Here is a 22,765-nt window from a genome sequence, read left to right as displayed (position 1 = left end):
GTAGGGGTTCTGAGAGGCCAGCGGCACATACCCAACAAAAATTGACCCAAGTACCCCCCCCCCCCCCCGGGTGTAAGTATAAAGGAGCTGTGAAAATATACTAGGAAGCTCCTGGTTTAAAGTCGTTTGCCCCGCCATAGAAATCACGGGGCTACCTTACTTCAGTGAGAACATCATGACGACTTTCTTCGACGACTAAATCAGTGAATTTTTATAAATTTTAATATAAATCAAAGGACAATACTGTAATATTATTAGTCAGACGAACAAGTGGCGTTTATAAGAATCTTCTTTAAAGCACTCGTACGGTTTTCTATTTATATAATTATCTAATAAAAGAGCTTTTTAAAAAAACTCGCGATTGCTTGCGATCATTGCGCGATCAGTTGCTTAGCAACTGCGTTGAAAAAACTGCGGGTTTGCTCCAGTCTTGGAGACTTGAATTCTCCATCAACTGATACTTTCGATTGCTTGTTCCACCAAAAAGTAGCAAGAAAAGATATAGACTGATCTGGCATGTTCCAACGAAGCGTCCCCCTCATCCTTATTTCCTTCCACCCCCCCCCTTTCGTCGCCTCCACGCAGGCTACAGCGCCTGTGAACTAAAATGCTGTAGCAGTTAACAGGATATTCTACAAACGGCTTCACGAGGGGGAACTACATAAGCTTTCGGCTTCGAAACGCAATGTTCCTTTCACATGTTCACTATTGTTTACTTCGAGTAGTCTCATTTGTGCTCGCGTGCCCACTAAGGCTCCAGGCCATCACTTTTCTTCGAAGTGAGCCCGTTCTGCCCCAGGACCGTCTGCCCCTCTTAGCCGGCTTGGCCCTTGCACGAGGAAAGGGGGCTATGGGTACACATAATTCTAGCAATGGAGATAAAAGATCTGGGAAGAACGGTACGGCTCATGGAGTGACGAGGAATGGCTTTAATTGGGCGTAAACCTCAAAGAGGAATCAAACTCTTGCCACCATAAAAGATGTAATATAATTAGTGTCAAAAGAACTGAACTATTTTATCCTATCAGCTCGAAGTTAACAATCAACCACTTGTTACAACATAGTATTCAGTTTTCCTTTACACCTTCCCTTTCGCTCTGTCTCTTCGAGTAGCAGTCGAAGAACGTTTCAATGCGTCGTTTTTAACAGTCCTCGCCCAAAATACCTAGCCCGTCTGTCGTCTATATTATTGACATTGCGTTGAGACTATATCCCAGGACCCAGGACTCAATAAATCAGTTGGCTTTTTTACAGCTCTTTCTCATAAGCCTCAAAGTCGCTACAACAGACGCAAAAGTCGTTTGAACGCTCGCCAGAATTGCTTGTTACGAGCCGCATAAATCCACGGGTTCAGAGCTGAATTGGCCAACGATATAGAAACGGTAGCGAGCCAAGCATCGTAAAAACACAAATGCAGTGTAAAATCAAGAAAGCATACAAGAAAAGTTGGCGTCCAAAATATCATATACACACCAATAACTATCGCAATGGTGTAAGCAGCTTTGCGCTGCCTGAGAGAATCTGCACGGACACTCATTGTTAAACAACTGATTTTTCGTCTTTGCTCTCTGGCAGCTTTAAAAATCTTTGCGTAGCAGAAACAAATGACGACAATCGGAAGACCGATACCAAATACTGCTGCAGCCACGTAGAACTTCGGCAGTTCGGATCGCGCGCCGACGAGAAAGCGAAAACTCGCCAAGACCATGGTGAACGCCCAGGCCGTCAAAATGGCGGCGAAGCACCTGTTCTGCGTTATCACATGGTTGTACTTGTACGGCGAGATAATGGCGACATATCTGTCCGCCGTTACACTGCATAGGCTATACGTCGACGCCATTAAGGTTTGTATGGTGATAAAGTCGCTGGTTAAGCAAAGAACATGAGTGTTTAATGTGATGTTCAGCACAGCTCGGGCCATCCACAATGGTACTGCGACGAGACCGACAAGAAAGTCTGCCAAGCTCATGGATGAGATAAAGAAGTTTGTCGGTGTCTGAAGCGCGGTTGTTTTATAAACGGCTAAAATGATGAGCAGGTTTCCACAAATCGCTATTGCACCTGACAGCGAGTTGGCCATGCAGAAAAACACGAGATCCCGAGTTTGAATTACGGTCTTGTTTTCTGAGTAACAATCACTTTCGACGTCAGTTCCAGCAGCGATTTGAGAAATGTTTACAACCATTTTTACACCTTGGAAGAACTTGAAACAGACAATCCACAGGCCTTTTTAGTACAGCTTTAAACGCAACTTGCTGAATAAAATTTTCCTTTCAAAACTGTTACAATAAATTCCTCAAACGTCAAATTTTGCCGACTTGCCTGACCTTGTATGCAAACAACTGAAAATTTCAGTTCGGTGTTGTGTTTGAATTTTTCGCTGAGGCCGGGTTCACTAGAGACTTCCTTATGTAGACCTTCAACATGTACAGTACGGACAATTCAATATTTGGTCTGTCGTCCCGAGCTTTTAGTGAGCAAATGCGAAATGTAATCCTTTATTTGTATCTAGTTTTTAATAGCACGAGTTCTCTATCAATCATTATTAAAAACAGCACAAAATAATGAATTTAAACAATTCAATGTTTGGCAAGCTTTCACGAGTTATTAAAAATTGTAACTTTTATAATTAAAATTTCTTGCCATTTTCAATCCGTGCCAGTTGAAACAATAATTCTTAATCAGTGCAACTTGCGTTTTCATGAGAAATCAGGGTATGTTTGCAGACAAATCAGAGGCTTAATTTAATTTCTGATCGTTTAGAGTAGTTTCAGTAAAAAGCTATGATGGGTTCTGTAGAAACACATTTGTATTATTTCGTCTGTCTAGCCATAATTTGACAAGCATTTCGTTTCCAAACAGAGTGTGATACAAAAAGAGTTCTTTTTATAAAACCAAGTTGCCAGTCCAAAATTGTAACTGATTTTGCTTTGTTAGCATGGAGATATTTTTTCTTGGAGATGTTGCGCGCCTAGCGCCTAGCTTTTTATTACTTGAAAATTAAAAAGGTGAAAAGTTCTTTTTTTAAAAAAAAAAAAAAGAACAGAAACACTGTCAAAGATGTGTCAGTAGTATTCATACAACTAAATTATTTCGGCGAACACTGTTGACACAATCTGTTACCCAAGTGAACAGACAGCTGCAGGTGCAAATAGATGATTTACACGATGGCGTAAGAGAAAAAACTTCTTCGTTTTACTTATTACAGATGTGTATTTCAGAGTAAGCTTGTAGAAAAGTTTTCCCGTAAAAAAGTTCAAAAACAACACGATTTTCATTGCTAGTCATTGTCGCTTTAGAGAGAATTTCTTTCTTTAAGGACGAAATTATTCTAAAAATAGGCGACAGTGTTCAATTAAAATATTTGCTTCAGAATTAGAATAAAACTAGTTTTTGGCACTCTATACTGAACGCCATTCAGAGGGAGGCAAATTAGTGTCTGGCACGGGGAAAGGTTTTTGGCAGCCGTTTCAGGAAAAACGGGAATTTGCATTGACAGAGATTATTCGTGAACTTCGATCGGCGGTAGTTTAAAAAGTGTTCAACCTCTTCCATATAGAGAAAAGAAGGGATTAACCGAAGTGGTGGTGTGGTAAAGGTATCTTTGTTATAGATCACACCCACGGGTTGTTAAAAGGTTGAATAGAGCGGTTTTCACTTGAGTGTCGAAAGTAAATTGCGTTTGCTTTGGTTCTGCATTACTACGCTTAGTGATTGGCTTAAAAATCTCGCGCCACTTTCTCAGCCAATGAGAAGTAAAACCAAAACCAATCGTGACTCGCTCGCACACGTTTTCCCGCACTTCGCACCAGCTACATGTATTTGATTCGAGTTTTGATTGGATTGATTCACTGGATTGTCTGTGTCCTTTGTGATTGGCCAAAGTAATTACTTTGGTTTTGGTTTTACGACACTCAATTGAAAACTGCTCTAACCCTATCATTTGGATAAATCGCTATCCAGTGGATGACTATTAACAAAACAAACTACGCTTTTCATTGGGTAGTGATTATTCAATGCCCACCCTTTGAACAAGCGACGTTAGGCAGGCGTTCAAATATTAATTTGAGTCTTTGTCGTCGTATATCGTATAGAAGTCGAAACATTTCTGTCCGTCTTCTAAATTATCACTTTTAATCTTATTTCCAAAATAACTCTCTAATGTAAAAATCACCCTTAACCAGTCAGTTTCCAATGTTTTTGATCTATTTAGCTAATACTCAAAAGAATACTGACACGATTTATCTCATAGTGTTTATTTCATCGATTTAAGGACAAGAAAGGCTAGGGACTTGTTCCCAGGACACCTCTTGTTAGTGCACGTTGCCAGGGGAAAACAGTCCTGGTTTAGTGTTGGGCGCTTTAACAAATATACATCGTATACGCAAAATATATAATTATAAACTTCACGAGTCGATACGTGACTCAAAATAGAAAAATTGTACACTGGTTGCATCGCAACAATCGCGAGTTTCATAAAGGTTCGCGAACTAATTTCCTACTTCATCAGAACTTCATTACTTATACTAGATACCTGTATTATATGTAGCCTGATAAATACGCTTTCGAAAAAAGCAAAATGTTTTTCGCGGCTTTTAAATTGTGTCCTTTTTATGACGTTCATGCATACTTATGTAGTATATATGTGTTTTCGTTCCAGTCCCAAACTGCGTCTTAAGCAATAAGGGACGGACCATTATTTTTCTGGAGGGGGGGAAGGAAAAATATTGAAAAAAAAATTAAATTGTCTGCAGGGCCTAAAAGAACAAAATTAATTGCTTTCAAACATGATATGTGTAAAAAAGTAGTTTGCATTTCGAAAAAAAATGTTTGCAGAGGAAAATTTTTCAACCCCCTCCAGGAAAATAATGGTCCGTCCTTAAGGATAGCTTGTGACGGATTTTGTGTGGAACAATGGGCACTGTGTCTCCTTTATAATGGCCTTATGTTAAAATAATTTTCTATTATAAAAATTAATGATTATCTCCTGTTTCGGCTTGGTATATACATCTCAAAAAGCAAAGTCTAAAAACCGGTGGATAATATCCTTGTCCTTTGAGAGCCAAAAACTGATATTTTCGCCTCTTTTTATATAAACGTTTCATTTCCAAACCATGTAGTAATTTTATACTTGACCGCGCAGTTCATACTATCATGATGTGCACTCCGATCAGTGTTTGTTTCCCCAAAACATTGCCGTTTGTCTTTGTTGTCATTTCGGAGTTTGACTTTCCATGGCACTTAATTCTGCCTCTTTTTCTAGCTGAAGCCCTGCAAAACAAAGAAACGATCAATCGTTTAATCCCTTTTAGCTTTTTATTCAATATTTCAGCTTTGTTAAAGTAGGCTTGAAAGTTGAACGGGTGCCAGAATGGTTACAAAACATTTACCTCGTTAACCCATCCTATCTTCCCCCCCCCCCCCACCCCCTCGCCCTCCAACAAAGCTTTCACTTTCTTTTATAGCAACCCATTGACTGTTATAGTGACCACTCAGCCGTGTTCTTTTGCAAATCCTCGAATTTAGTTGGTTCTCACTACGCTTTCTATTTAAACTGATAAAACACGATCGCGTGCGAGTTGCTGTTATAAGGCGAAATTATTATTATTTACTCGTAGTCTAACTGTTAAATACATACTGTGACAACTCGGGCCCCTGCAGAACAAAGCAATACTACCATTCAGGGATAACTTAAAGCTAAGTTCGAACTCTCGACTTCTTGTTCTCGTGCCCGGCGTACCTATAGCAGTCCTTCAGGTCACATTTCATTCACTGAAATGGTCCAGTATCTCTCTCCTCCGCAGAGGTCTCTAGCTCTTTCGTGTTTCGGGCTGGGAAATAGGGAGAGGAACGGGGAGAGGCGAAAAGTAAGCGCGCGGAGCCTGGAGAGAATCGAAACGAAAGCGCGCGGGGCACACTGGGAAGGGAAAAGGAAAGGAGCGAGACCTCTGCCAGATAATGTGCGGTTCTCTGGACAGATTTGCGGTTCTGTGGACAACCTTTGATTATGGCTGAAGGAGACAACGAATTGAACGACTTTGAATGTTATTTTAAAGATCTAAGTATGGAAGGTAAGTGGACGCTTTTTGGTGAAGTTTCGATCCTTATCATTTGATTTTTGGCCGTTCGTGTTTTCTCGTGTGGTTATCCGCCATTTTGGATTTTTCTTGGACAGGTCTCCGTGCAACACACTCTGTTTTCTCGATCTTACAATCGTTAAAATTGAAGATGACGACGGATGCCAGCCTGTATCAGTATCCCAGTAAAGGATAGAGCCAGTGGCCCCGCAAGAAAGCATTTTTTGACGCCGGATTCTAACTTTGCGAATGAACCAAAACCGAAAGAGGTATCATAGGGCAAGTGAAGGATTTAATGGTTGTACAGCCCGCTTATCTGGGGCTACAAAAGGTTAAATAAGCTTTAGGAGACATTTTAGAATACCAGACCACTTATTTACACATCTCTGAAATCTTTTTTTAGAGCAAAGCATATCAAAACAAAGAAACCATCTAATTTTAATGTGATGCAAATATGTGGCCTGGTATTTCTACAGTTGAGCCAGAAATTGTTCCTCTAAGATTATACATATATAAACTTAAGAAAGGAACAACAAAGCCAGTTGTCATCAACAACTCACATTAAGAGCATCCACAACTGTTTTTCTGGCCAAATTCACTGACTATTATGAGAATGCATTCACTTAGCAGAAGCTTTGATTTTTTATTTTGATTCAAGCACTCGATTTGCGAACCTGCTTATTTCACCAACAGCCTAGCCTCTCATACTGATGTAAAATTAATATATCAACTGTAGTAAATCTAAAAATGCCATACTCCAACTTGGTCTTACTACATCAGGGGGTGAATATGTCTCATTCTCTCAAGAATGAGCAAATAACTAGAAATGAACTATAAAAGTAAACTGCCCATTGGCAACACTATTAGTCAGTGAAATGTCTGTAAACGGTTGACTTCAATAGGAATTCAACACTGAAGTTTCCTGTTTTAATATTGAAATTGAAAGACCATCGTTTTGTATGTTGACAAGGCAAGACATTAAAATTTCCCAATTAATTTAGAATAAATTAACAGTGTACTCATTCCAGGGAATGTGTTTTTTACATGTACCATGTGTCTATATTTCCAACAATGTAAAAATCTTAACCCAGCTATTTTGTTTTGTGTATTTGTGGTGCTTTGAAACCAAAGTATTATTTAAGTGGTTTTTGTCTTTAGTTTTTGATAGCTTTGATATCAGCATACAAAGCACTTAGTGTACTAGTTGTTACTAACTAACTGATATTCTGCGGGGTTTTTTATTCGCGATATACCGGTACCTAACATTTTCTTATGAGGCACATGAAAAAGATTTCAGCGCTTGATAAAATGATAAGGTACATGTACTAGTAACAAATGTACTGGTATGTGAAGTCAATGGAAACAGATGTACAACTGAGTAGCCTTGTGGTAGTATATTCCCCCTAGCCTCTGAACTATTTAGTTTTAGAAGGTATTATAATGCAGAATAAAACAGAGTTGCCTTGAAAAGATATATATGTTATTTGCCGGCTGGGAGGTCCGTATAGTGAAAAACTGTGACCGAGGTCTTGAAAATGCTGCCCGAGGCCGCAGGCCGAGGGCAGCATTTTCAAGGCCGAGGTCACAGTTTTTCACTATACGAACCGACCCTAAGCCGGTAAATAACTTATTTATTTTTATCCTACTTTAATGTGTTTGATTAAAAAACACCTAAAAAACCTACAAAGACAGACTTTCTTGCCAAATGTGTTTGTATTTATATACGCGCGCATCCAATGTTGAGTCGATCGCCATAAATGAGCTACGGCAAGAGTAAATAATGATCTGTTTGCTATAAGAGCTTACTGCCAAACAAAATAAATTCACTAAAATGAACAGTACTCAAGGAAAATTTCATCTGAAAAAAAAAAAAAAGAAAAAAGCATCTGAAATAATAGAAAAGCACAATGTAGAACAGAGCAATCAGCGGGTTGCGAAACACTTTTAACTCCATTTCGGCTTGTGAGTTCTTTAGTTAATTAAACTTACTTTTCGGACTGGAAAGCACTTAGCTATTTACATTTGTATTTAACGAGTCAAAAACCTCTGTGTTGATTCCCACAGTATTCTGTTTTGACAAAAAGTTTGCGAAAGTGAAACTGAATGAAGCTGAAATGTGTAGTTTGGTCGCCTGCACAGTGACGGCACAATATTGCGAGAATTAATTTGACTGTTTTTTAATAAAGCATCTCATTTTCTTGAATGGCGATAAGCAGTATTCGGTTTTGGAGAAAAGTAGCAGAGAAGCAAGGTGTTTGAAAGGATAAATCGAGTCTGTAAACCGGCGACTTGCAGTTAACCGCAATGGCGTGAAAATCAGTGCGAATGCACAAACAACGATCGGCAAACCACGGCCATAAAACTATAACTTCATTTTGTCACTAAAGAGAATAAATACTCGCCTTTTGGAGAACTTCAAGGCCTTTAATTCCACTGCTAATTTTCCCTTTCAAATTTACAACGGTTGGTGAGCAACTACATCGATTTAAATCATTTTGGAGAGCAAAACTGTCATGGGTTCGTTCGTCTCGCCGCGAAATGAAACTCACGAAAGCGTTACCGTGGCCCGTGGGCAGATATAGGAGAATCTTGCCCGCGCTAATAACCAATCAGATTGCAGGATTCGTTACCGTGCCCTCTTGGAAAAAAATAAGTGTATTTATTTTTTGTACAAATATGTTTTAGGAAAGTTAACACTTCCTCTACAAAAAGATTCAAAATATTGTTTTCAATGTGGCACAAGATGCTAATGAGAAAATGCCCTTGATTGTTAAATTTAACAAATGCACACAGTAGCAGAAGTAATGCACTTTTCAACATTTGGCATCAACTTTGAATCTTGAAAAAGATTGGAGCCAAAACATTTTACTGATATTATAATTTCAATCTTAGCATATGAGAAAAACAGAAGAATCTTGCTTGTTATTTAGCAAAACTTTTAATTTTAGGGGGTTGAATTTAAATTGTCCATGTTTCTGGCCAATATGTCAAAAAATGGTAAATAAAGTCCACATATTTTTTTAAAAAAAATTGCATTTGAAGGCCCCATTGCCAGAATTTTTTTTATTAAACCTAAATCATTTGTGTGATCAAAGAACATGTGGACGCCAATAATACTTCTAGAATATGTTTTTTCTGTGTTGCACTGATAATTTTAGTTCCTGATTGTATATCGACAGTTTCTTGCAATTCCAAGACTCTCTCTCCATTCTAGGGGGCAGTTTGGCCTGGTGGTTAGGGCACTGGACTTGTAGTCCAGAGGTCACAGGATCAAATTCTCCTGCCACAAGATGGAAATGTGTTTGTTGGCCTTATTTTCAACTGCCCATGCTTCGTGAAAAGACAAATAGTCATATTCCTGCCAGTTGGGATTTTTAACTAGTTTCTCTTTTATTTACAATATTTGTTTGTTTATTTGCAGTGTCCTTGGTAAGCATAGCTGTGCTAAAGACATCAACACATAAATGCAGTAATTTCTATTAATTTTAAATATTTTCCTCCACACTGACAAAACAGGGGGAAATTTCCAGTGTCCCTGCTCACATATTTTTTCCCCAGCCTCTATGAACATCCATTCCCAGCCTGTATGAAGGATGAAATAGGCCTTTGCATAGGAAGACTCCAAAATAAATTTTGCACTGGTATGTGCTCATTTTAAAGCTTTTTAGTTTTCCGATTTACTTGAGCAACACAGTATGTTTTTTTTAAACCTGTGGGGACATTAAAATTCAAGTAGGGATTGAGAAAAATGCTTGTTGTAACCTATTGTTAAATACCGTAAATCTGACATTTCGACAGGTCGAAGTAAATTCCTGTCACGGCTTTCTTCTAGCCCTCTAATGTTTATGGCCTTCGTAAGAGGAATAAATGAACCAACCGTTTGCAATCACCTAGATGTAAGTCACAACAAGAAAAGAACGAACCGTATTCGCTCGGAGGTTGCTCCTGTGACTGATACTTCGGTGGTTTAATCGCCATGTGACTCTTGAGAACGCGTCTTGCATAATACCAAGAACAGAATCATCGATAGTCGATATGTTGCGATGCATCGTGCGAAAGTGCTGCATCAAACCATTATACTGCCGCTGCTCTCGAAACACTTATAACACAAAGCTTTTCCAATTTTCCTCGCATACTGAAAAAGTCGACCAAAGAGGGAGAAAAGTACCCGCTTTTGTCATACTTGCATGTTCAGCTTCCGACGCCATCTTGTATATTCCTAAAGAAATTGATCTAGACCCAGACTCTCTCGGAAATCGGGCGCCATTTTGAAATCATTATCTGGCAGAGGCCTCCGCTCCTTCGCCCTTCCCGTCGTCCCCCGCGCTCCCCCTTATTTTCATTTTTCGTGTTTTCGCCTTCCTCCCCCCGTGTTTTTTCGCCTTCCCCCACGAAAGAGGCCTCTGCGGAGGAGAGAGGTCCAGTATCTCGTTCTATCAATTCTTTACTCTACGTTTTAAGTAGAATTCAAAAACTTACGTTCTAAAATAAGCAGTACCCGCCAGCATCGAAGGATGACAATCATATGTAAATACTTGGGATACGGCTTATAAACTTCACTGAAAAACAAAAAATTAACAAAACAATTAAGCGTCCGAATAGGAGCTGAGTAATGACAACGCATGAATAGCAGAATATCAATTGCGTTGAACAAGAAAAAATAGATGTCTATACCTGAAACCATTGCTTGAGATTAACTCGACTAGAAAGTAGAAATATACCAAGGCAACATCAAATATCTGCATTTGAGAAAATAAAAAAAAACTGAAATTTAGTTGTTGAGACACTGATTTACGAAGAATGGGGTGTCTCTCGACAAATTTTAAAAGCCCTTTTTTTCGTCAGGAACAGACCCAAATACAGGAAGACAATGACCAACGTCTCAACGGACAACTTAATGGCAAGCCCAAATTTAACTTGTATCACTGTTGCACTGTTGCAAAGAAATGAGATGACTAGGGACAAAAAAGTTTTTTTTTTCAAATGAAAGATCACCTAAATTTTAGTAACCTTGCCAAGTTTAAAGCGTTTGGAAGCAAAGATAACCCTCGACGTAAAACAATATGTCAGTGGAGTCTATATGCATGGGCTGTTTAGCTAGCAAGGCCATAACATTTTAATGGTTTGTGTGATCATATGCAATTTTTGTGCATGTGTTGTTGTTGTTGTTGTTGTTGTGAACGTTCGATTAAAAGAAGGTTGTGGTTCGCATTGACTGTACGGATAGCTATGCTGGTTACTCAGATTGCTGAACATTCAAGTTACCTCCATCTTGTCTTGAAACAAATCTCTTCGAAGAACAACTATTCTTAGGAAACACTGAAAGACGAACAAAAATATACTGGTTCGAAAGCAAATATTAAAAAAACTTTTTAAAGAGTCGCTGACATCGGGAGTTTCTTTGAAATAAAAGTAAAAGTGAATAAAGTCTAACTTAAACCAGGGTCACTGGCTCGGCTACAACCTACATGGCATGCTGGTCTATTACAATGAACAACCCCCCTCCCCCTCCCCCTCCCCCTCCCCCTCCCCTCCCCCTCCCCCAGCATTTTGGCAGGTTACCCTAGCAATTGGCAGATATCCACTCATTATGTTCCTGTAGGGTTGTTAACGCTATCCACCACAGATAAAGTGTTATAAAGTGTTAAGACAAGCTGCGCTATCCACTGGATAGCGATTTATCCGGTGGATAGCGGAAGCCATCCTTTGAACAAGTGGAGCCTTGAGGTCGGGAGTCACTGTAGCAGTTTAGTTGCAAAATGTCTTGTCCAACACCAAGATCCTGGCCAGGGCTCGAGCCAAGACCTTTCGACATGAAGTTCAAGGCTTCAACCATTAAGACACCTCACTTTCACTATTTCATGCGGACCCCTGGCAATGTCTAACGACCTGGAAAGTGGAGATCTAAAAGAACAGTAACAGGTCTCTATGCATTAAGAATATTTATAATATAGACTTACCTCAAGGACGAATAAGAACATGATCACCAAATTGATGTAAAGAAAAATACTAAAAATGAACTCAATCCCATTATCTGTAAATACAAAGAAACATACTTTTCCTCTTACTGTTGTAATAATAATCATGTTCATTTTTTTAACACAAAATATCTCTCTTCCACGAGTAACCATGCTTAAACATGAAGGGAGAATTGTATGTTTTTGTTCGCTAATTTGGGGGTTGACCCTGCACAAAACCTGACAACATACAATAGAAGGTTACGTGTGTTCATGTAACTAGCCAATAAAAACATTGCGATTACGTAATTCATGCATAGTGTATGAGCGCAAAACAAAAGATGTGCAGGGTCGTGGACCTTCCAATATAAATCTTGGCCTCTTTGTTTGCTCCTTTGTTTCCCTATATTAACTATGGTCTGAATGGCGTATCAAATGACGGAAGTAATAGAAGTGACAAGAGATGGTTAACAAGACAGTCCTTTAATATCGCCTTTGACAGTAATTTGACGCGAATCAAAGGTACCTTTAATACGAGTCAATGCCAGATTTCACGATACCTTTGTCACACCTTTTAAAAACTTCAGGGCTCGCTACCTTTAATCAAAATTGTAGACGGCCTTTGCCGTTATCAAAGTATGCTAAAGGTTTGGCAAAGACGGCTTTCAAGTTAACCATCTGTTCCCCCCGAGTCAAACTGAGCTATAGCTCAAAGCCAGCTTTTCGTGTCGTGTAAATGAAAAGAAGCATTGCTAGCCCCCTAGATAGCAGCCTTTCACTTCCATGGTCAATTTTTTTTATAAGGTTGCCCAACAATCTGCCAGTACTCGTTTTTAACTCGGAAAAGAGTTGTAGTGGGCGAAGTGAATTCACTCCTTCACTCCTTCACTCCTTCACTCGTTTCCTGTTAGACATATGCACGCAATGCGTGCAAGTGCTTTAAGGCCTCTAGAGAATAAGACCTGTTCTCTGATACCTACATTTCTTGTTAAATTACATAAAATTAACATGCTTAGTCACCAACCGAAATATTGTATTGTCAGTTTTCTTGAAATAATATTATGATATTTATTCAGCTTTAAGCCGAGACCGTAAACCTTTGGTTTTTTAGAACCAGTTAGAAAAAAACTAACCCAAAACACTCAGCTAAAGATGAATTTATTTCAGAACGATTTGGTGAAAAAAAATCGCTCGACTTATAGCCAATGATATTATTATTATTATTATTATTATTATTATTATTATTATTATTATTATTATTATTATTATTATTATTATTATTTTTCGTTACCTTCAAATAACAAAAAGGAAAAACAAAAAGAAAGAAATCAATTTGCAACAGATGGGAACTCTATCTCTTGGCCTTTCAGTCTGCTCTCGACCAGTATTTGATTATAATCAAAGTGAAGTAAACAGAAGTTTGGAAAGTAAAACATCATTTGTATTAGCAAACCTTTATTTGTCAGTTTGTTGTTTTCGATTCTTGTTTCATTATAACTTTTCCGAGTTTAGTGGCTTATAGCCACTTTTAGTTATTATTACACGACTAAGGCGGTCCGAGGGCCAATAACTAAATCAGCCAATCAGATTACTTTTTTTCCCGTCCCGCGAGGGCCGATATTTTCCAAGTATCGGACCGGGTTTTGTCCCGGATGATCCCGCGCTAATTTCCGCGCGATTTAACGCAAGATTTTTGCCAGACTTTTTTTGGCAAGATTTTTTCGGAGTTTTGAAAATTGCTTTGAAAATGAAATGACCTTAAAGTGCTACTATGATAAAATTTTCACCCCTTGCAATTTAAGGCGTTTCATAGAGTATTTAACGAAAGATTCAAAATGGCGTTTTCCGTTTTCAAATATCTTTTTTAGTTTCAGAGATATTTAAGCTCAAAAAAATCGTAAAATATGCAAATTAGAGGACTGATGACGTCATCTACTCAACCCAGTTTTATCGCAAGTACAAAAATTGAGTTATCTCAGTCATTTTTCTTCAGAGACCAATGAAACTTGGCAGACTAATAGTTCTGCAGCTGACACACTTACACGTATAATAACATTATGTTACCATGGCAACTAACTCTTTTCCAGTCCCCATGATTTGTTTTTAATATTTTAGAATTTTTCAGTTCGGAAAAATGTAACCCGGCCAAGACGCTTGTCTTATCTATTCATATGCTTGCCACATCACGCATGTAAAGTATCATCGGCAAATATCGAAAAGAAATACCAGAATTGGCCAGAAAAGCTTTTAGCATCGGGGGATCTGGAACCTAGTATGTTGCCATGGTAACCAAATTGGAAAGTTCATATTGTGCAACTCAACTAGCAGAGTATTACTGCAAAAAATCAGAGAGGTCCGATACAAATTGGCTAAGTTATCACTTTCTTCATATTTGATCAAAGTTTGGTTGAGTCTATGACGTCTATGACGTCACAACTTTGCTAATTTGCATATTTTAAAAACTTGAATATCTCTGGAACGAAAAGAGATATTTGAAAACTGTAAACGGCATTTTTCTTCTCATATGGAGTACTTTATAATATTTAAAAACTGCTACGAAAGGAAACACGCGAATTTCATCACAGTAGCAAAATAATTATAATTCCTTTAGCGCGCGTAAAAGTTTTGCCGCACATTGTTTTCCACAACATCTCAGTACCGGGTAGCAATTCTCACTACACAAAGTTTCCAGTCGTGTAATAAATCTCTTATTAACCAAGCTTGCTCGGGGCCGTACTGGGTGAATATTGGCCCTCGGTCTTTTTTGTACGCACCTCGCTGCGCTCGATCCGTACTGTCAAGACCTCGGGCCAATATTCGCCCAGTACGGCCCTCGCGCGTGGTTAATAAGATACATATACTCGTTATAATATTAGTATATAAGGTAGGATAGGGGTGGCAATAATTTTCTACTTAATTTAAGAATGTTCTTGTATATCTTACCGTCAATCACATCAAAGTCTGCAAAAATATTAACGACCACCAGAAAACAGTCAATCAGCGCTACCATGACAACTGCAAAGTTGCTGTGACGATGGGTTAACCACTCCTGTTAAATTGTTAAAAAATCGTTGAAAAATATGGATTAACACAGGCATAGCAAAATTAAATAAATTGGAGATTTCACTTAAGCTGTGGAAAAAACAACAACAAATGACACCAATTAACATTGGCTCATTTACTTAATCGAATTTAAAACTTGGCTGTACTTACCCTTCCATTGCTCTTTATTTTGTCTTTGCAAAGGACGCAAATGTTGGCTATACACTACAAAAAAAACACAACTTAACCCTTAATACGCTGAAATTACTTCAAAAAACGCGTTTTTTTAACCGTTAATCGATTTTCTTGGCTCTACGGTCCTTAATTTCTCTAAACTTTGCTAGAAATGTACATTCTGACACTGCATTAAGTTTTTGATGAAATTTCCATGTAAAAATGTACAACATTTAACTTTGGCGCAAGCGCATATGCCTTTTTTTTTTTGCTGAACCGTTCCGATTTTTCTCCCTTGCTCCTTTCCTTTTCGTTTTTCTCTGCATTCTTCTTCGCTCTATCTTTTACTCTGTGCACGCCTTCTTATGGCCTTAATCAATAGAAAACCATGGAAAGGAGACCATGGTCAAGTGCGGGTATATTGGCCTGTTTTAGCACCAATTTTACACCAAAAACTGATCACGTTTTTTCGATTAGCTCTGTCGGAATGCAGTCAATGTTCAAGATGGACACTCCTTGAGAAAGATCTATCCAAACTCTGTAAGTTGCACTTAATAAAACCTGCTGACGTGTAAATTGGTGACGTCATAAGTGGTTGAATGGCCATTTCTCCAAATCCCGGAATAATCCGGACTTAGCGTATTAAGGGTTAATCAGCTTACTTGTACCATAAACTATCGCTCCAATATTTTATGTCAGCCTCGACTTCAATCGAATTAAGTAGTAGGCGTTTTTGTGATTGCAATTTTCTTACCTGGAATATAAAAAGGATAAAAGCACAAATACCACCAGGGTATTTTGTAACAGGACACTTTTTATCTACAAAAGAATACAATCAGTAAATAGAATACAATCAGTAAATATCAGAGCTCGTGAGTCACACGAAAACTCTGCACTTAAATACCCCCCCCCCCCCCCCCCCCCCACTGTAGCTTATCTTAGTTTTCGTAGCGTGAAACGACTAGGAGTATTGCTACTCCCACTGAATGGGAAGCTAGTTTTTTCGCAGCTTACTCCTCCTCCTCTCCGCACCCCATACTCCCCTCGAATACCCCCTCCCAATCTCCCTCTCAGCATTTCTCAGGTTGCCCTAAGAATTCACCAGTACCTATTTTTATTCATGTGCGGAGAGAGGCACTGTGAGAATAAATTTAAGTGCCTTGTCGAAGAACACAACTTAGTGAGCCCAGCCAGGGCTCTAACCCAAACCGCTTGACCGTTCATATGAAAATGAGTTTTTCCTGCACATTCATTTTCATGCAAATCTCACTCATTTCTAGATGAAAATTTTTGCACCAGATCTCGTTTTGAAACAGAGGCAAAAGGCAACTCGAAAATGCCTTATTACCACTGTTGTTGTCTTCTGCCTCAGCATCCTGTGTCTGCGCATTGTCTTGCGTGTTACTCTGCTGACCGGCCTGCGGACTTGCTTGGTAATGAGACACAGCTTCCTCGATCTTTTGATCGACCTTGGTCCAGAACGAGGCCACCAACTTGTCGACGTATTCCGTTGAAAACAGTTCACTTTCCTCCTCTGGGGAGTGGGCTCGGGCGCCCGGGGAAACAGCAGTTTCTCCACTTTGGAGGACCTCATGGGTCTGCTTCGTGTCACTTGGAATTGACTTTGGGGATGCGTTCGCATTCGTCGCAGTATGTGCCAGGGAATCATTGGTACCTCCCTTGGAAATTCCAAGGGCAACGACATTGTCACTTCGAGGTTTTTCAGGCGAAAACTCTCTGTTGAACATAAAAATGTGCAAAAGCTATTATATATCGACAACAAATATTGACATAACGTGAGACGGAGTGGATCTCAGTTCCTGGTTGTCTTAATTTTGTTGCCTTTAACCTGCACAAACGCTCCATTCTCTTCCCCGGAGCCGCTTGTCCCTCTTTAATAGCTGGGGCACGTGGAACTAGTGGCTTTGGGGACATGTGATTCGCTTGGCTGGTTTTTTACTATGCTAGGGAATTTAAATCTAGCCAATCAAATCAACCGTAGTAAAATCTTAAATAACAAAGGGATTTTAAAACGGTTGATTTGATTTATATATTTAATTTAAATTCTCTTTGTTAAAGATCTAGCCAATCAAATCATGTGTTCCCAGAGCCACTTGTTCCTCGTGCCCCAGGCTCAGCTGGCAAAGAGGGACGAGCGGCTCTGGGGACGGCAATGGAAAACGTTCGCTCTATAGTCTCGGCTCCAGTCCTGCTAAAGACGAGAATATTCCCTGTCATCAATTCCCTTCCGTCCTCACTGAACAGATTTTGCCGATCGTTCGCCTTTAAAAACGTTAGTATTGTAGATAAGCTTGGCTTTAACTATCTGCGCGATAAAAAAAACGGAATATTTCGCTCCGTTCTAAAGGAGAGCTAAAGATAAAAAGTCAATACGTTTTTCATGAAGCAACTTGTTACGTTGAATCTTTGCCAGTAATAGAGTGGTATGAAAGTGTATGCGCAATACTCCGGTTTCGTAGTTTATCTAAACGAGATGGCTAACTGCAGAACATATAGAGATTTCCCGTTACTTTAATTCGTTTGTTTACACGACTTCTCTATACCAGCGCTTAGGAAGTTTTAAAGTTTGGCTTTTAGATGCAGTGTTTGGCTGTTGACTGAGGGCGTTAATTTAACCGCAGGAAAACAAATAGGGAAACATACCAGACAGAAAAAAAACTGAGTAAAGCACATCACTGAACTTGCACTTCAGCTCGAGTGATTGAGTGTTTTCCTCTCCTAAATATTTAATTGCGCGAAACTGCAAAGTCAAGTGCCCCCTACCTTTTCTTGTCACCCTCCAGCCTGGTAGGTCCATTATCTTCGTCGCTTTCATCGCTGGAATCTTCAGTATCCGTGATTGCACTTGCTAACCTAAAAAGACACGTCGATTTTTTTAGTTTCGTTCTGTGCAAGGGAGCGTGAAATCAGCTCAGCGTCAGATTATTACAGGTCTTGTGAAAGACTACCTGTCATTATCGTGATCGACCTGAGAGGCAAACGACATCTGCGTTGAAATTCTTCTTCAGAGCCTGATGCATGCTTAAAAGCTCCGAGCCGTTTTGCGGCTGAGCGTTCGAGAGACTACCCGTTGTCTGTCCGGCGTTACTTTTCCAGATTTGCGTAAATTTTCAACGTAGATTAATTGGTTTAAGTGACTTTGAATCGTTGATCCCTTCGAGCGTACGAAAAACATGCGGGTGCCCAATTGACAGCAATTTTTAGCTCCGTGACAACATCGTTTGTGGATGAAAAAGGTCCAATCCAGGAATTGCACTAATTCCCTGTGGTCGATAAGTAAAGTGGAGAATTTTTTAGTCAGAGCTGGAAATCATGATTCGGTTGTTTTTCACCACTGTCTTTATGTTTAATTATAGGCATCTTTTCTGTTGCCTTTTGCTATCTTGTGTGAAAACTTAATCACGGGTTGCCAGAATCAACACAGTTCGGCTTGTAACGTTTCTCTTTTTTATCATACTGATCGGTAAGATAATTCAAACATCTTCACTGATGTCTAGATACTTAAGCTTAAGATTTACAATGAGTTCCAAGGAAACAAGAAACTCGAGGGCAATCACTCGCTGTAATGATCAGTTGCATGAAACGAGAAGAACTGGCACGAGTCGCCACGAAATGCATGCGCATGCGTTGCAGTCTGTCTCCAAAAGTAAACGTAACAATGGGTTAAAAAAACGAATAATGAATAAACCTTGTTTAAGGCCTGGCCAAACGGAATTGCAAGTCGACGCAAGTTTCAAGTTGCGTCAACGTGCGACTCCGTTTGGCTAGATGAGCGTTGACTTGCGACGACGCGTTCACTATCGTCAGGATCGAATTTGCGCGTAAGTCGGCACAGGCTTTTACCGCGTTCGGCCACCAGTTGACAAGACAACACAAGTCTTTTTGTTTACTGAACAGCAGAGAACGCAGTGGTATTTTTAAAAATTGGCCATTTGCAGCTAAAACCCGGGGCACCCCAGACATCAAAAAAGCGACTTCAACCAGTCATGCTTGACTTTCCTTTGTTTTGAATGTCCTAGAGTGTAGCATGACCTCGATCCAGCATGGCGGATTTTGTACTTTGTGAGGGTCCCCCCCCCCTTCCCGCCAACCGCCGGGCCAATCATATTAGTTTGGCAATAGTTATTCTCAAGGTTATGCTAATCATAAAGAGCAGTACCTGTGTACGTTGTAATTGTCCAAACTTATTTCCTCCGAATCAGAAGAATCAGTATGCAGTGCTGCAGCGTCCATTCGTCAAGTCTTCTACCAAGGAATTGCCTAACACTTGACGGCCATTCCTAGTAAGCTCTGCTATATTGTGTTTCATGATCAACACCTGAAAACTCAAGAAGATTGTACATGCTTAGGCCTGATTGTTTAAAGCAAGATTAAACTAATCCAGGGATAGCCAAATCGAGTTCGAAATTTTCCACATTAATCCGAAGATATGTTTATATGTTAGTTCTAACCGTATTTCTTTCCTGATGTCGATTGCTTTCAACAGCTTAGATCCCTGCTAGAAAATACAGCTATATTTTTCGCTTGTTGTTTCACGTCACTGTAAACTAGCTCCAAAAGGCCCGGGAAGCCACAGTTGCAAGGGATGAAAGAGTCGAGGGGCGGACTGGTGGAAGGGGGGACTGAGGTAGGGCCTCTGAGCCTATGTGTCCAGTAAAAGAAGTTTTATTAATTCTATCCATCTATGATAAACACACTTAGCAGTGAAAAGCGCTTTTAATGGACAGAATTTTTTTTTTTAAAAATTTAATTTCTAATCCTGTAAATCAGCTGTCGACCAGCCTGCCAATGTAAGTAGCTCGTTAAGTGCGCTTGTAATTGCTTGTATATATGACAATAAACAACCTAAAAGACCTAACTGGAAGTTAACTTTGCAGTCATCACAAAGAAAATTCATTTTCAATTCTACTACAAACTGACACATCAAATTCCGAGACTAACATGTTAAAAACACGTATGGAGACGAGTAAGGAAAATTTGTAGGTTGGCGTCAGGTTTTGGGTATACCACTCTCCCTCCTGATCAAAGCCTTGAGGTGAAAAGTGGCATTTTCCGGGATATGGGGGAGGATTTCCTTATTTTGTTGTTAATTTGTGATCTATTATGAAGATCAAGAGAAATCTCGAGCCAGCTACGACTTTATGGGGGTTAATTACGTTTGTTTGTATACAGCCTATCGCAAAGGTGCTCAGCGAGGCGTAAAATTCTGTTTTATGTTTCATTGTCCTAACAGCAGGTGGTGATATTGACTCGATCACAATCCTCAGAAACAACGGTATAAAGAAAATTGGCAAACCTGTTAACCAACCTGTAATTATGACAAAAAACAACCACTAACACAATACGTTTAACCCAAATAATAATTATGCTAGTTGGGTTGACAAATAAAAGATAAATGATTATCAGACGCGCTGACTGACTGAATTCTTGTCCTGATTCACCGCCACACAATGATTTGTTCTTTTCCCGCCAATTTTGGATCTATTTTCGCATTCCTCGGCAAATAAAGTGTTAAATCATTAATAAAGGAAAAAAACGCTTTTGGTCCATTGAGATAAGAAATTAAATGGTCAATTTCTCTTTTCTTATCAAAAAGGTACTTTCTTGAGACTGTTTTGGACGTAACATTTGTTTGAACTTCACAGAAAAACACGAATGATGGAATTTGACTATTCTTGTTTTACTATTCAGGTGGAGTAAAGAAAGCAATAGGCTAATGGTTTTGGTACATCACACAGCAATTTTTGGTGTTTGTAAACACCTTATACTACAAATAGTCGAAGGCAAATACGTGAAATAGTTAAAGAAGTTTCAACAATCTCGCATGCACTTTTCAATAAAACAATGGCGTACCGTTTCAACCTCCAAATGTTGATCGTTGAAGCGGTCCAGTCCATCCATGGCAAATTTAGTTATTATTATCGCTAGCAGGTAGTAATTAGAAAGATATTTGTATTCTTGCTTACCTTTTCACGAGTCGATTATTTAACAGAAACAAGTTTCATGCAATCCTCCGTACAACAATAAATCCTTTCAGTTTAACGGTAAATCGTATTTGATACGTGTTATGTTTACACCAGAATGTTTCCAAACTTTACGCAGTTTATTTGCACGGTCAAGCTTCACGCATTTGGACATCTTTCCTAGCTGGGGACCTGGGAACCAGCGATGTGTAAACATGACACACGAGTTCTGAGTTCTGCCCCCTTGTCACAGGATTGGTACATTACTGTTTATAAATAACTTGACTACGGCATCCACCTTTAACGTTCCAGTATTTTGACTGGGGAGGATCACGCATTTCTTGCTTGCTTGGGTAGCCGGCCCGAAATTAGGCTAGATTTCCACTGCACTCTCGAGACCGGTCTTTGTTCCTCCCCGAGAAGTGAGGAGAGGTGGAGCGCGGGCTCATTTCCCAAACAACGGCTGGATATCGAGCCTAGCCCGAAAGCTAGGCAACAGTTATTGTAGCAGTGCTGGTCAAAATAAGGAGTTGAAATATTTTCAACGATAGTCATGACATTAATTCTAAGTTTAATCAAAAACCAATGTATATCGACGACAAAATTAAACAACCATCTTAATTGGAGGTGGATCGTTTTTACGGTTAATAGTCCAAAAATAGCATTTTGCCAGTTGAAGTTTAATTTTTAGTCCCTACCTCTGATTCACTTACGGCCATCGAGGCCCTCCTTTGACGGTTTACTGTCAGAAAGAAATTACATTTCATTTATTGGTTGGCGGCATTTGACTCTGGGTTGACAGCAAAGGAATCATTCGTTAGGTGTGGTTCAATGGCCATACATGAAGCAAACGGCCAATTGACGTTCGAACTTTTAAGACGGATTCCGCTGAAGGTTCGAGCAATGAGTGCGAAAATTAAGTACCAAAAATCTACTCATAGCACGGCAACATTTTGTATACTATTTTAAAGATCTTATCGAAATTCATTTGTCTTAGTGACCCCGTAATTAAATTCTAAAGCATTCTCGAGAAAATTAAAGTAAAACCTCGTAGAAATGTTTAAAACGGGCGCCATTTTGTTTTGAACTGGCGCGAAACGTCCGTTTTAACTGAAATATTGACAACTTCAAATCCATTTTTCTCTCGCGGGGTCAGCTTGAGAGCTAAATTTTTGGCAGGTTTTTGTAAGCTGTACTTAAACTGTTACCATGCTAAGAGGCCTTTTTGGTAACTTTATTTTTGCCTGTATTGCTCGAATGTTGGGCAGAAACCATCTTAATGTTTCTCAGTACAGTACTAGGCATTTAACTTTATATAAATCGCAGCGAATTCTTCCCTCCCCGTCCTCCCTTCTCCGTAACTCCAAGAGTGTTAAAGCTATGACACCGAAATGGAGGGTGAGTAGTATGTCCAAATTTTTTTTTGTTGAGGTCCGCAACATGTTATAGTGACATCATGTGACGTGGGAATTACCTTATTATAGAAAATTAATCCTTTAATTCATTCCTTTAATTAAGGTATTTGAAATTA

The 22,765-nt window shown here is 39.3% G+C and overlaps 2 protein-coding genes across 4 annotated transcripts; both read right to left on the bottom strand.

The window, feature by feature from the left end:
- Positions 1–208: 208 nt before the first annotated feature.
- On the bottom strand, positions 209–2,499 carry LOC144663950 (beta-1 adrenergic receptor-like). Its single transcript, XM_078525052.1, has 2 exons — positions 717–2,499; positions 209–673 (listed from the first exon to the last, which is right to left on the bottom strand). Exon 1 carries the CDS (start codon positions 2,183–2,185, stop codon positions 1,280–1,282), a length of 906 nt encoding a protein of 301 aa, XP_078381178.1. The 5' UTR covers positions 2,186–2,499; the 3' UTR covers positions 209–673; positions 717–1,279.
- A 1,655-nt stretch (positions 2,500–4,154) lies between these two features.
- Positions 4,155–21,589, bottom strand: LOC144663941 (uncharacterized). 3 transcript variants are annotated; one of them, XM_078525041.1, is made up of 13 exons: positions 21,238–21,589; positions 19,723–19,913; positions 19,431–19,589; positions 18,035–18,124; positions 16,599–16,987; positions 16,005–16,069; positions 15,248–15,301; positions 14,978–15,083; positions 12,038–12,111; positions 11,343–11,396; positions 10,752–10,816; positions 10,557–10,636; positions 4,155–5,271 (listed from the first exon to the last, which is right to left on the bottom strand). In XM_078525041.1, the coding sequence occupies exons 3-13, from the start codon at positions 19,502–19,504 to the stop codon at positions 5,213–5,215; spliced, it is 1,110 nt and encodes a 369-aa protein (XP_078381167.1). In that variant the 5' UTR covers positions 19,505–19,589; positions 19,723–19,913; positions 21,238–21,589; the 3' UTR covers positions 4,155–5,212. The 3 variants fall into 3 exon arrangements, with proteins under 3 accessions (XP_078381167.1, XP_078381166.1, XP_078381168.1); XM_078525040.1 differs by lacking the exon at positions 19,723–19,913; XM_078525042.1 differs by lacking the exons at positions 19,431–19,589; positions 19,723–19,913; positions 21,238–21,589 and adding an exon at positions 18,220–18,591.
- Between the last annotated feature and the right edge of the window lie 1,176 nt (positions 21,590–22,765).

This window comes from Oculina patagonica, chromosome 8, assembly GCF_052425735.1.
Source record: "Oculina patagonica isolate OP01 chromosome 8, crgOcupat, whole genome shotgun sequence".
In the NCBI taxonomy this organism is placed as follows: domain Eukaryota; kingdom Metazoa; phylum Cnidaria; class Anthozoa; order Scleractinia; family Oculinidae; genus Oculina; species Oculina patagonica.
Note: the sequence above shows the minus strand (reverse complement) of the source record. Positions and strands in the feature narration are given on the sequence as shown.